At 32.8% G+C, this 13,402-nt stretch overlaps 1 protein-coding gene across 6 annotated transcripts in view; it reads right to left on the bottom strand.

Moving 5' to 3' along the window:
- Window positions 1-10,252, bottom strand: part of pum (pumilio) — a 631,542-nt gene extending 621,290 nt beyond the window's left edge. For 2 of the 6 annotated variants that reach the window (XM_067757886.1, XM_067757898.1), the window contains exons 1-2: window positions 9,925-10,252; window positions 1,677-3,353 (exon numbers count right to left, since the gene is read on the bottom strand). In XM_067757886.1, the coding sequence (XP_067613987.1) occupies window positions 1,677-1,817 (141 nt within the window). In that variant the 5' untranslated portion in view covers window positions 1,818-3,353; window positions 9,925-10,252. Of the gene's footprint in view, window positions 1-1,676; window positions 3,354-4,601; window positions 5,495-9,924 lie in introns of those variants that run through there. The other 4 variants (XM_067757890.1, XM_067757904.1, XM_067757888.1 and 1 more) reach the window with 4 other exon arrangements.
- Window positions 10,253-13,402: the final 3,150 nt, after the last annotated feature.

Genomic DNA, 13,402 nt, shown 5'->3' with positions numbered 1-13,402 from the left:
GACAATAGATTGAAAACTAATATTTTCGAACCTATCAACAAACTTCTATGGTGCTCGTATAATCCGTCCATCCCTACATCAACAATACAATGTTGATATTTTCAGCTGCGAGAAAGAGACGATAGATTGCATACTAATCATTTCGAACCTATCAGCAAACTTCTATGGTGCTCGGATGTGTCGTCCATCCCAACATCATCAACAGAACAATTCTTTTTTTTTCACCTACGAGAAAGAGACAATAGATTGAGAACTAATCATTTCGAACCTATCAACAAACTTTTATGGTGCTAGGGATCCCTTCCATCCCAACATCATTAACAATATAATCCGGAACTTTTACTATGATGCTCGGAGTCTGTCCATGCCGACATCAACAATAAAAGAAATCTGTGAACTGCGTGGGGTCTAAAAACTTAAACTAGTTATATTCACATATAAAAATCTGTTAGCTGAATATCTTTGAATATAATTCTACAACAACAACAAGTCTGTAAGGTTTGATAAAACAATAGATGAATTAAATTAGCAAACGGTAATTGAAACCCATGATTCTACAGCAGAAATGGTTAAATGATGTATAGATGGTTCTCATATTGGAACAAAAATGACGATATATAAAACGATATAAAATGGTTATATGAGGTGATCAAGCGAAAATCATAGAACTACTTCCACGGATTGAATAAATTGTAAGTGAATTTATCATTTCATACTTATTATCATCCTTGGTTCGCGATGACTAAAGCTAATGGGAGCACCTTCAATTGAGTTTTTCAGCGCCTTTATTTATTGGATGTCTCCACCTTTCATTACTGTCCAATTAGAGTTTCATAAGCCCTCTTTATCAGGACCAGAGAAATCAGAACATACGACTCGTCCGTTAGGACCATTATTATCCTTATCAGCAACATAAGTATATGCAAATATACTGCTCGAGCGTCAACAGAAAGAATAGAGGAGCAGCCGATTTTATCTCTTTCATAACATAATTGCACTTGAGCAGAGATGACCTAAAGAGCAGGGTTTATCATTTTATAGCACAATTGTGCAAACTCGATTCACAGATTTCTTCACTATATCGTTTATTGAATGTGCTAGTATTCTCTGAGCAGGCGGAGTAGCAACATCATTTACCCATTTATCAAAAACATATTTTGCAAACAAAAGCTCAAACGCGGAATAGTAGATTTTTTCAATCTTTCCAGTATATTTAATTTCAATTATTACTCCTATGTAATAATTTACTATTTTTATAGCTAACTTTTTGAATGTAAGCAAACAAGGCGTACATTTGTCTTGTTTCGTTGCTCGTTAAACTACTACCATGACGATCACAATAGTCTCACCAAGTCGCAGTTTCAGTTTTGAAGCGCACTCTCCTAGAGCATTAGAAAACTATTCGGCATCTACTTGTCGTGTGAGCGCAACGACTGAGAATCAGTGAATCAGTTTGCGTTTGTCCATCAAGCAGTGAACATCGCGTACGTAAGTTCTATGCTCAAAATTATTTCGCTACACTCCTTTTACACGCATACTACTTTCAAAAATTTTTCGTTCTGCAGCTGAGTCAATGTTCCACTGAATCCTTTGCATTTCAGCCACAATAAAACGAAGTCAAAAATAATAAACTAGCATTGTAAACCTCACTCTCTATCTCTCTAAATGTTACTTACAATTTGCTCCTTAAGCTCTTTGCTACGCAACGGTCCCAGCCATTGATGTAATCCAATATAACGTTTTGGCACCATTTTTAATGCGGGGGCACCCTGTGCATAGGGGCCGCCCAATAAAGCGGCAGTCTCCAAAACGACCATATTGCTGCTATTTCCGTTTGGCTTTTTCGGCTTTTTGTGATTTATTTTAGTTTTGTAGTTGTTTTTTTGCACTTATTTGTAGTTTTAATGCGTTGATTTAGTGCTTTAATGTTTAACTAAACGATTTCACTACTTTTTTTTGTTGTTTACAATTTTTTGGAAGCGCTTATTTTGGCGTGAGTGTGTGAGTTATTGATATTTATTGCACTTGCACACACATAGACACGCATGTACACTTTTATAGGGTGACTCAGAGAAATTTTTTGCAATACAATTGAAATTTTTTATAACACAATTTTTTTTTTTTAGTTTTTGATGTTTAATATAACTTTAAGCATAATACAGATATTTGCTATAATTTGTGGTTTGTTTTAAATTTACACTAGATAAATATTTTTTGTTTTTGTTTTTTAATATAGATATTTTGCTCTCCTTTTTTACTGCTTATCTTCAGCAGGAAACTGATTTATATATATTATGAGTGTTTTTTAAATTAAAGCATCCGGTTGTTGTTGTTGTGGATTATTTGCTGCGACGCAGTATGCAACAATTACACACACATACATATACATATACAAATTTACTGAACTGATATAAACTCACAAATCAGTGATTCCAGTAAAACAACAATAAAAAAATTGCAGTGAAATTACATTACGCTTACGCTTTGGGGCTCAGAATTATGTTTTTTATTAGTGATATTGTTGTTGTTGTTGGTATGCAGCTTAATGGCGAGCTAGGCGATAAATTTTGATTCACGTAAAGAATGTTGGTGTTGTATTTATTTAGGTTTTTTTTTGGTTTGCTAAATATTTGTTTTATTATTTTGGAGTTTGTTGTATAGATGCTGTATTCGTTAGATTTTTTTGCAGTGTGCAGTCTTTTTAATTTAAACAAATTAAAAAATGTTTGCAAATATTTGTGCATACATTTTTGTCAGTATTTTATATTAAATTTTTCTTTACAAGATTTTTTTTTGAAATTTTGCGTTTTTGATTTCTGCTAATTTTGCTTTAATTAACTGAATTTTATAAAATAACTTTGTGGTAATTGTTTACACTTTTTTTTAGAATTATTGTTTTTTTTCAATAATTTTTTTGGTTTTTTGTGAAATTTTCTAATTAAGTTATATATAAATAATTTAAATTTGTGAGCTAAATTTTTTTCTAGGAAATAGTAAATTCTTTTTTATTGCACTTGCGCTCGAGTTTTAGCTTATTTAAAGAAGCAATCACATGCGTGTGTATTTATGTTTTTTTGTTGTAAAAATATTGAACTTTTTTGTAATTTGATTTAAGAATCTTTTGGGAACTGCTATTTTTTTTTTTTTTGTGAATTTTGTGACGTGATTTTTGCAATATATTTCTTCCACGGATTGCTGATATTTTTTAAATTTGTGGTTCAAAATAAAAGTAAATAATATATTTTATACAATGTGCCCAATTGATTTATTGTTTTTACGTTATAGCTTTTTCGTTTCAGTGTATCAACTGAAATTTGGACTCGACGCTTCTTCGATCACTGCACTTGCTTTATCTATGACAAAAATATTAAAACTATACACAATTTAATCATAAAAACGCTTATTTAAAAAGTTTTGAAAAAATGTAAGCATTCAATTTTTTTTTTTTTTTTTGAAATTTTCTAATTTATTTAAATTTTTTTGTAATATCTTCAAATAAATTTTTTTACAGTTTTTTAAATACTGAAGAAAAACTTTTTCAAAAACTGAATTTTGTTTAATAAACACATTTTTTTAATGTTTTCAAATAAATTTTTTAATTTTTTTTTGTTATTGTTTGCTTTAAGGCTCTTGTTCCAAAATGTGAGTGAAGCATATAAAAAAAAAATTATTTTAAAATTTTCTGAAAGAAAAAAAACAGAATGTTTTAGTGTTAGTTTCGGATTTTTTATAATAGTTGGTTTTGCAAAACATTTACTTCAAGTAAATTTTTCATAAATTAATTTATTTGTAAATTTTATTTTTTAAAAATTTAGTTATACTACTTTAAAATTTTTGGGATGTAAACAAAAAAATTGATGCTTGAAATATTAAACGAAATTTTCAATTTGAGTTAACATTTTTGACAAAATGATTATCGAATAATCCGCTAACGATTTAAAATTTTTTTTATTTTTGTGTTGCCAAACTTCATATAAATTTAACTAAATTAAATTAAATAAAATTTTTACAAAATGGCAGATTGTAAAATCTATTGATATTAATTGATCTGACTTAAATTTTTTTTCTTTAATAGGGTTTAAATAAAAATTAAAAAAAAAATTGATCATTATAAACTTTTTCGAAAATTTTAGATATTTGTTAAATATTTTTTTTTTCAAATTTCAAACTTTTAAAAAAAATGTTCTAATCTAATCTAATCTAATTGTTTCTAATAATCAACTTGATTATGAAAACTAAAAATTTTGACTATTTTTCAAAATTTAAAAAAAGTCGAATTTTTTCAACTTTATATGTGACCCGGTCTATGAAAAAGTGGCTTATGGCTCAAAAAAATGACAACTACTAAGAAACTGAAGAAATGCATTGTTTATCTTTAACAGTTGTTTCTCGCAATTTCTTTTTTGAGTCATAAACCACCTTTTCATAGACTGGGTCACATATATATGTATATTTTTTTTAAATTTTTTTTTTATTCACTTTGTTTTTTTTTTTTTTGTTAAAATACTTTCTAATAAACTTTGGTAGAGATCTTTTTGATTTTTTTAACATTAAAAATTATTAATTTTTTTAAAACATTTAAATTTTTTTAAAACATTTACATTTTTTCAAAACATTTTTAAATTTTTTCGGCACTTTTCACACGCTCAATTTTGATATATTTATATAGGCCCTTATTTTTGTTTTTTGACTGTTTTTATCACAACACGTTAAAAAAAAATGCTCTTACAAGCCAGTTTCAATTAAATTTAATCCTATTTTACACTGCGAAAAGCAAATAGCATAATATATATACGAATGACGTCGTCATTTTTGTTTTTGTTATTGTTTATTGTATGCCGTGATTGCCACGCGACTGACTGACTGTCACTCATTGCTGCCGCTATCTTTGTGTTGTTCTTTGTTGTCTCTTTTTATATTTGCGTGCAATAATCTACATAAAATCCTTTTTAATCCACACCAAACACGCGCACATACATACATACATACACACACACACACGTACACGCTTACATATACTTGAACGACAGAAAAAAGCTTGTACTCCTAAAGCACGCGAAGGGCGCGCAATGCAGAATGTCAATTTGACTGTTTCGTTGGCGAATACGAGCGGGTGAGTGATGTGTTAAAAACGATTTGTATACAGAAAAATTTATTTATAATTGTATTTGTTGTTATTATTAATATTATTTGCTTATTTTTTACCTATAAATACTCGCAATGACAAATACTTAGAAACTATGTGCATGCACGTTTCAACACTGAAATTAATTTTAAAATTTTTTATAGCATACCACAAGGCGCTGTGCAGCTGGTTTTTAAATTACATGCTCACACACAGAACACGCCCAACAAGTGGAACCGGTTTAGCAGCAACAATAACAATAATAGCTGTACCTGGATATAACAAAATGCCTTGTTTAAATATTTTGCGATTTTATTTCTAAATAAATTTATTTATAAAAAGTTTTAGAATATACTTTGTTTTTTTTTTTTTTTTGTTTTTTTTTTTTGAAGTATTAAAAATAATTTTAATTGTAAATTTTTTTTATTATGGTTTTCCTATGCGAATTTTCATTTAGCCAAGTTTTATTTATTTCAGGTAAGAATTCCAAACTCTATTTCAATTGATAAACTTTTAATTATTTATAACAAGAATTTATTTATATTTTAATGTATGTATTTTTTAAAAACAACTAAAAAAATTAAGTGGTAATTTTAAATTTTTGATACTTATTTCCAGTGCAAGTAAAATTTTTTCTTTTATCATTTGCCGATTAAATTCTTTTCATATTTTCAACAATTTTTTAAAGTTATTTTTGTATATTTCTTCTTTTTCCATTTCTTTATTGTTTTATTTTTAATTTTTATAGTTTTTTCTTTTATCCCCCCCCCCCCCCCCCCCCAGCCACTTTTTTTTTTTGTGCTGTTAGGATAACAACGCCTGGTAATGAGTTCTCCTTCCTTCTAATGCATTTTTTTTTTTATTTAAATATTTTTCAAAATTTTGTCATTTCAATTCATACAATTTTAATTGTTTATCGTTCTATTCAAAACAGTTATTATTTTTGAATATTTACTATTTTTCAATCAAAAGTTTTCAGATATTAATTGAAATTTAAAACTAATTTAAAAAAAATCTGGCCAGACTTCGCTACAATGAATTAACGAATTCGCTTTGTTGCATTGACACAGTGAATGGTTGAAGCAATTGGAACAATTTTGGGCCCGACATTGGTTTGAAGACAAATTGCTTTAAGCGTTGTCAATGTTAAAATGAAAAATGGCAACGGAGGTGGCCTGCCGGAAAATCAATGATTTTTCATTTAATTCCAAGGTTGCACTGAAACGCCGGTGATCTCCACATACTACATTTCATTTGAACACCGATCACAGGGAAAACTGTTTTCTGAGCATACATATAAGCAAGCCTGTGATCAGAAACCCTGAAAAGCGCTCCGCTGGGGACCTCGGAAACTCCCCTTTAATTTTATACTAAGAAAATGCTGTCGCTGAGCTAAGAGATCATGCAGAAATGCCTTTTCGCAGATTTGTCAGATTAAAGGCTGTTATGTGACTTTCTAGATGTCAGATAAGATAGTTTAGCTCAAAGGCATCCTTTCCATATAATTCCATAATAAGGGTTGCTGCTACAGTAGTAACTGAAATTGAGTTATCACGCTTATTAAGCTGAAATTCCAATTATAGTAACTGTAGTCGTCTTGAAGTGTTCGTATTTATTATTATTATCATTATTAGGTCTCGATCTCTATTTAAATCTATTGTGCTTGACCTCTCAGTATATTACTGTGTATGAAGGCCTTTAATGTATTTTTACTCCACACCATGAAGGGAATAAAATCTACGCCACCTAAATGAAAGAGTCTCTGCCCGGCAATCGCAAAGAACGTAAACTGGGATTTCATCCCGCAGCTCACAAAAGTGGCACATTTGTGTATCGGATAGATTATGATATCGTAAACTACAGTGTGCCGCATACTACCAGGTGAGAGCTCGTAGGTCCTCTCTGCTTAGATTACTGTTTGGCTGATACTCTGGTTGCGTCTAGAGTATGAACAATTAGGCCTGTCTTTGCTCTGGGTATACAACCCAGTGTTGCTTTAACTGCTTTGTTTCCTAGTTACTTATGGTTTGCCTAGTGTGTATTTTTGAGTCCACACTAGAGCTCAGGACAATGCAGTGCTGCTATAGCACCCTGCATGGCTTGGTTTTCTGCCTATTCGTTACCTTCATGTCCCTAATGTCCGGGAAGCCATCCTTAAAAAACCATGTTTTTGCCTCCCATATCATTTAAGACTCATTCATTGCATTCATCCACAAGTAATTGTGTAAGACCGCAAAGCACGTACGGCTGCCTGTTTGTTTGAAATAATGAGGATACTCCTCGAGGGTAAGCCTCATTCTCTATCGCAAACTTCTATTGCACTGATTTCTGCCTTAAATATAGTGAGATAGTATCCCACAGGTATCAATTTTGTTGAATTTCTGCCCATAGATGCCCGCTTTCCGATTTTCCGTCATCAAATTTTTATTCATCCGTGAACCAGACCTGTGAGTCATCATCAGTATTTTTATTCGCTGTTTCTGAAAGAGTTATGTCCACAATGGACACCTCAAAATTACGCGATGTTCGGGGCCATTGTATAACGTTGTTGCTGTATGGGATTTCCTTCGTATTTATTGAACAGCTTTGGTTTTTTTTATTACTATTTAGTGATTTTAGTTAAATTTGAGTTTTTAAGGTTTTTGGAGGATACATTTTAAGGTTTAGTGATGTTAAGTAATATTTTTTAGTTATTATTATTGTTATGATAAGTAAACTTTTTTAAATAATTTTTTTTTTTTAATTTATTCATTTTAAGTTTACGAGGGTTGCTATTTATATTTTGAGCGCAATAATGAAAAGAGAGTAATTTAATATCGAAAGTTGCTTTATTATTTTTCGAAGTTTTCTCCATGGTAATCAATACACTTTTGCATGCGTTCAAACCAATTTTTGTAGCACTTTTTCCACTCAGATTGAGGTATCTCCAATCATTTTGAATACATCAACGGCTTACTCAAGGGCCGAAAAACGTTGACCACGCAATTTATTCTTGATTTGCGGAAATAAAACGAAATCATTTGGCGCCAAATCAGGGCTGTACGGAGGGTGATTCATTAATTCGACCTTTTGGCCAGTCAAATAGACGGTTGTTTGAGCCGATATGTGAGAGCTGACATTGTCATGATGAAGAATGATCCCTCGTTGCCGCTTCTTCTTCCGTATTTCACCAAGCACTACTGGCAAACAAATGGTTGTGTACCATTCGGAATTCACCGTTCTTCGTTGCTCTAATGGCACGGTAGCCACATTTCCAGTTATTCCGAAGAAACAGGCGATCATTTGCTTCGAAGTGCTTCGCGCACGAATCACTTTTGTCGGATTTGGCTCATCTTGGAAGACCCATACAGTGGATTGCTGTTTTGTTTCGGGCTCATACGCATAGATCCAAGATTCGTCACCTGTGTAGATGTTATATACAGCTTTTGATGATGCACCGCGATTGTATTTCTTGAGCATTTCTTTGCATCAATTGACACGAGCATATTTTTGAGCTTTGTCAAATTATGCGGGATCCAACGCAAACAAATTTCCCTCACAGCTAATGTTCATGCAATATCTTATTGATGCTCGTCATACTAATGCCCAGGGATGCCTCAATCCCACGATAAGTCGTATGACGATCTTGCAATATAAGTTCGCGCACAGCGTCAATGTTTTGTTGCACAACAACTAATTTTGGACGACCTTTACGACTATCGTCCCTGAGCGAATGGCGGCCACGATGGAATTCGTTATACCAGCGTTTCACACTGGCAAAGGATGGGGCTTCATCACCACAAGTGGAAGTAAGTTGTTCAAAGCACTCCTGTCTTGATAATCCACGTCGAAAGTCGTAAAAAATCATCGCACGAAAATTTTCACGAGTTAATTCCCTTTTTTCGCTGAGATACAATTTTTAAGTTACTGTAAACAACACAAGTTGTGCTCAAATGTCGAAATTTTCTGAAAAAGGTTATGCTTAAAAAGGTTAAACTTTCAATTGAAAACGTCAGATGGTGCCGGCAAACAATTAGTGTTGCCAAGGCTCAAAATATAAATAGCAATCCTCGTATTCGTATAAAAAATATTCTCTCAAAATTTATTTCAGTTAAAACTTTTTAAGTGGAATTTTTTTTTGCTATTTCGGTAAAAAATTTAATTTTTTTAGATAATTTTTTTAAGATATTTATTGCTGTGATTATCATTTTTATGATGCATTTTTGTAAAAGAAATTTCAGAAAATTGTCACCAATTTTTTTCAAAAATCAAAGCAATAACAATTTCAAATTATGATAAGACCTCTAGCTCGATTTCGAGCTCAGATATCTTCTCGCAAAATTAGCCGACGTATAAAAACTAATGTTTTCAACTTGAACTTGTTCTTGTTTTTGGTTTTTTTTTTTGGGAAATTAAAATATTGTTTTTTATCTTAAAATTTTTTTTTTTTTTTAAACTCCGGAAAACAAAATTTAAAACTTTAAAGGTATTCACATTTGTGGAATACTCGCTTAAATCGTAAACTTTTAATTTCCATTGTTTACCGCTACGGTTGAAGCAAGTAAAAACGGTTTTTTTGATTAAAGTTTTTGAAATAACTTAAGTAAGGGTTTTTTCCCTTTAAATTATTCATTGTTAAAAATGTTTGGTTCTCAAGACCGGGTTCATTATTTTGGCTTTTAACAATTGATTATAACACAATATTGTTTTTTTTTTTTTTCAATTTTTCTTTTTTATTTTGTCCACCGCTTTTCAAGCTTTTTCCTCTCAAACATGCCACAATCAACAAACAAACAATAAAAATAATTCGTTTTACTCACTTCTCAAAGTATAAACAAAAAAGTGTTTCAACCAAAAATAACGGGCGGGTGCGAATATTTTTTGCTTACTTCACTTGGAAAATTATCTCTTTAAATGAAAATTTGATTGATTCAGCGAAAAATATTTTCAGCGCAAAAAAATGCACACTTTCACCACTTTTATTAAATTTTCAAATTTTTTATTATTTTCAATATTTTTGTTTTACATTAAAAACGACCAAAAAAGGCGACGACGACGATAAGACGAGACGAAACGAGAGGAGACACGTTGTTGACGTTACGACAAATATACTTTCTTCATATAACGGGAAAAATACGACCCACTATGTTCAAAGTTCCATCGCGAACTGAATTGAAGTCGCAAAGTCTGCAATGAAAATTGCGGCGGCAACACAAAAAATTAGCTCAGAGTATTAAGTTTTTCGTTTCGAGTTTAATATGTTTTGGTGGTGTGTGTGTGTTGTTGGGGCAGTAGCAGGCGAAAGCCGACAATACATAAGATAAAAAAAACCAGAAAAAAGAGCCAAAACATACACAGAGAAAAAAGTTGATACCCAACGAACGTACTCATATACATGCATATGAACGAAAGAACAAACGAGCGACTGAGCAGAGAAAATGAGCAACGGTATGGAGAAAATATTTATGTATGGAATGTAGAATAATTCAGACACAAAAGTTGTTGGATGATGTGTGTGAATGAAGACATCGATGCCATATGTTATACAAATTAACTGAGAGAAAGCTAGCAAAGAGCTAGAGAGAATAGAAAGATGAAACATTTTGCGGAAGAGTCAGCAAGCAGAGTTTACAGTTAACGAAAAATTTAAGAATTATGTTTTTAAGAGCATGTGAAGAGAACATTTTTAGTGCTAGAAGAGTGTAATCGTTTTGTAGAGTTGCAATGAGGGGCAGTAGTCAACAAATTGTATTCTGCTATGAAATTTTTTTACACAAGCACGCCCACACTTTCACGCGGAAGTAAACTCATCGTCGACACACCCTCACCTTTTGCACTCACAACTTTTCTATGAAATACTTTATTTTAAAGAGGAGAAAATGCTAAATCAAACAATTCACTGCCTTGCAAGTTTGCATCATCAGTTTACATACCATAGCACTCGATACTTTTGTTGTTGCCAAAGCAACCCTGTCATGTCGAATGTGATTCTCAAGGAAGTTTTGTTTAGTTTTCTTTAACTGCATCCTATATATTTATGCGGCGAAGTGACCTTGCATAATTACAATTTTTGGAAAGAGAATTAATTAATTTAATACAATCAATAAAATAAACACAAATACCCCACGAAAATGTATAGAAGGCGTTTTTATAAATACATCTGACAAAAAAACCAACGACTACCTTGAGAAAACATCGAGTAATTTGCTTTGGTAACAACAAAAGTATCGAGTGACGCCTCTTAACAAATATATACTCTTTGCCATAGCGTTCAAGATTAACTAGCGCCCCCAATTTGTCATATCGCGGAAAAATATTTTTGACACCTGTTTTTGAGGCACAAATAAATTAGTATTTTGGTTGGTCCGAATGATTAAGAGTGTTCTTCGGTGTTTTTGGACGAAATCCTTGCAGAAAGAACGTCTTTTTGGGAGATATGAATAAAATCTTATTTTGCAGGTCATTAATATCATGCAAAAATAAGCGCAGGAGAATTTCACTGTGCTGTTGTTGTTGTTGTTGTTGTTGTTGTTGTTGTTGTTGTTGTTCTTGTTGTAGCAATGCTCGCCCCACCTAATAGCCGCGACCGATCACAAATTGTCATCAATATCCTCTAACGGGAGTCCAAGGAAACTTGCCGTTTCAACAGGGGTGGACCATAAGGAAAGGGGTGTTAGAGGCGTTGGTTCCACATTACAATTAAAGAGATGGTTGGTGTCATGTGGGGACACATTGCAAGCGCGGGCATACATTTTGTATGTCGGGGTTGATTCTGGATAGGTAAGAGTTTAACCTGTTACAGTATCCAGAACGAAGTTGAGCAAGAGTGACACGCGTCTCCCTGGGGAGTATGCGTTCCTCTTCCGCGAGTTCTGGATATTTTTCTTCAAGTACTGGGTTCACCGGGCAATTCCCGACATAAAGATCCGACGCCTGTCTATGGAGTTCACCAAGGACCTGCTTGTGTTTTTTCGCTTCATACGGCTGGGTTATCAGGTGCCGTATTTCCTCAAAATGCTTACGGAGATTACTCCTTAGGCCCCTAGGCGGTGCTGGTTCGTCAATCAGATGTCTGTTGGGATGCCCAGGTTTCTGGGTATTCAACAGAAACTGTTTGGTCAGCATCTCATTTCTCTCCCTGATGGGGAGTATTCTCGCCTCATTATGCAGATGGTGTTCTGGGGACATAAGAAGACAGCCCGTGGCGATTCTGAGAGCAGGAGGAGAATGTTTTTTGGGAGATTTGAATAAAACGATATGTATGTCCTAAAGGGTTAATATTGTGACGAATATTAGCAACACTTAGGGACACTATCATCTCTAAGCCGATACTAAGCAGTGACTTGTATGCAAATCAACAAAACAATCATTATGTCTACCCATATGTCCATACAAGCAGCGGAGAGTAACGCACAAACACGTGCATATATATGAGATACTCCCAAAAGTATGCAATCATTTGTGCAAGTGTTACTCACATATACACGCGCATGGGCTGTGTGACAAGCTATAAAATCGTGCATCTGTAGTTATAGCTAAGAATTTATAGCTTGTAAACGAGAAGTAAATTCTAGAAATAGAAACGCCTAGAAGTGTGCGAACGAGAAATCACAGAGTATAAAAGGAGGTAAAGCTGAGAATCAGTAATGAGTTTGATTTAAGCACGCTATCTGTGGAGAAGTAGTAGTATTGTGAAGTACTTGAATAAAGGCCATGTCGCATTATTGAATAATGGAGTTATTTATTCCACAGTTTAGTGATTCGAACGTTAGCAGAAGATTTGGAATAAGCGGAAATTCAGTAAATTCGTAACAATATGTTCTAAAAAAATATGCCGGAATATTTCACTAAAGGTGTTTTAGTACGAAATCCATGTACAAAGATTATGAAGAGACTTGGATAGTAAAAAAAATAAATTTACGTCCTGAAATATGCAACATATTTTTGTACAGAAAGGCACACTTAGCCAAAAATGGAAAATGTTTGCATACTTTAAGGCGGTAAATCTTATTTTCTTTCTATATGGTATTCTACCATATTTGTACCAGGATTTTCTCTGAGATCAGTCCTAGCAAAATTATCTGGCAAATAGTTGACTAGAATATTTTAACAATCTTGCTATCTTTTCAGTCTCAAGGAGTCACTAGAAGCCTTACTAAGTTATCTGTATACTCTTGTGTGTCAAATGCTTTGGATTTCGGGAACTGAAAGAAGTCATCTATGACAAGGGTCTACAAGAGAGGAGAGAGTACACTTCCTTGAGGGCAAACCCTAGCGCCACAATTGACTCAGCAAAAT

This window comes from Eurosta solidaginis, chromosome 1 (assembly GCF_040869045.1).
Source record: "Eurosta solidaginis isolate ZX-2024a chromosome 1, ASM4086904v1, whole genome shotgun sequence".
NCBI lineage: Eukaryota > Metazoa > Arthropoda > Insecta > Diptera > Tephritidae > Eurosta > Eurosta solidaginis.
This window is presented reverse-complemented; position numbering and strand designations above follow the sequence as displayed.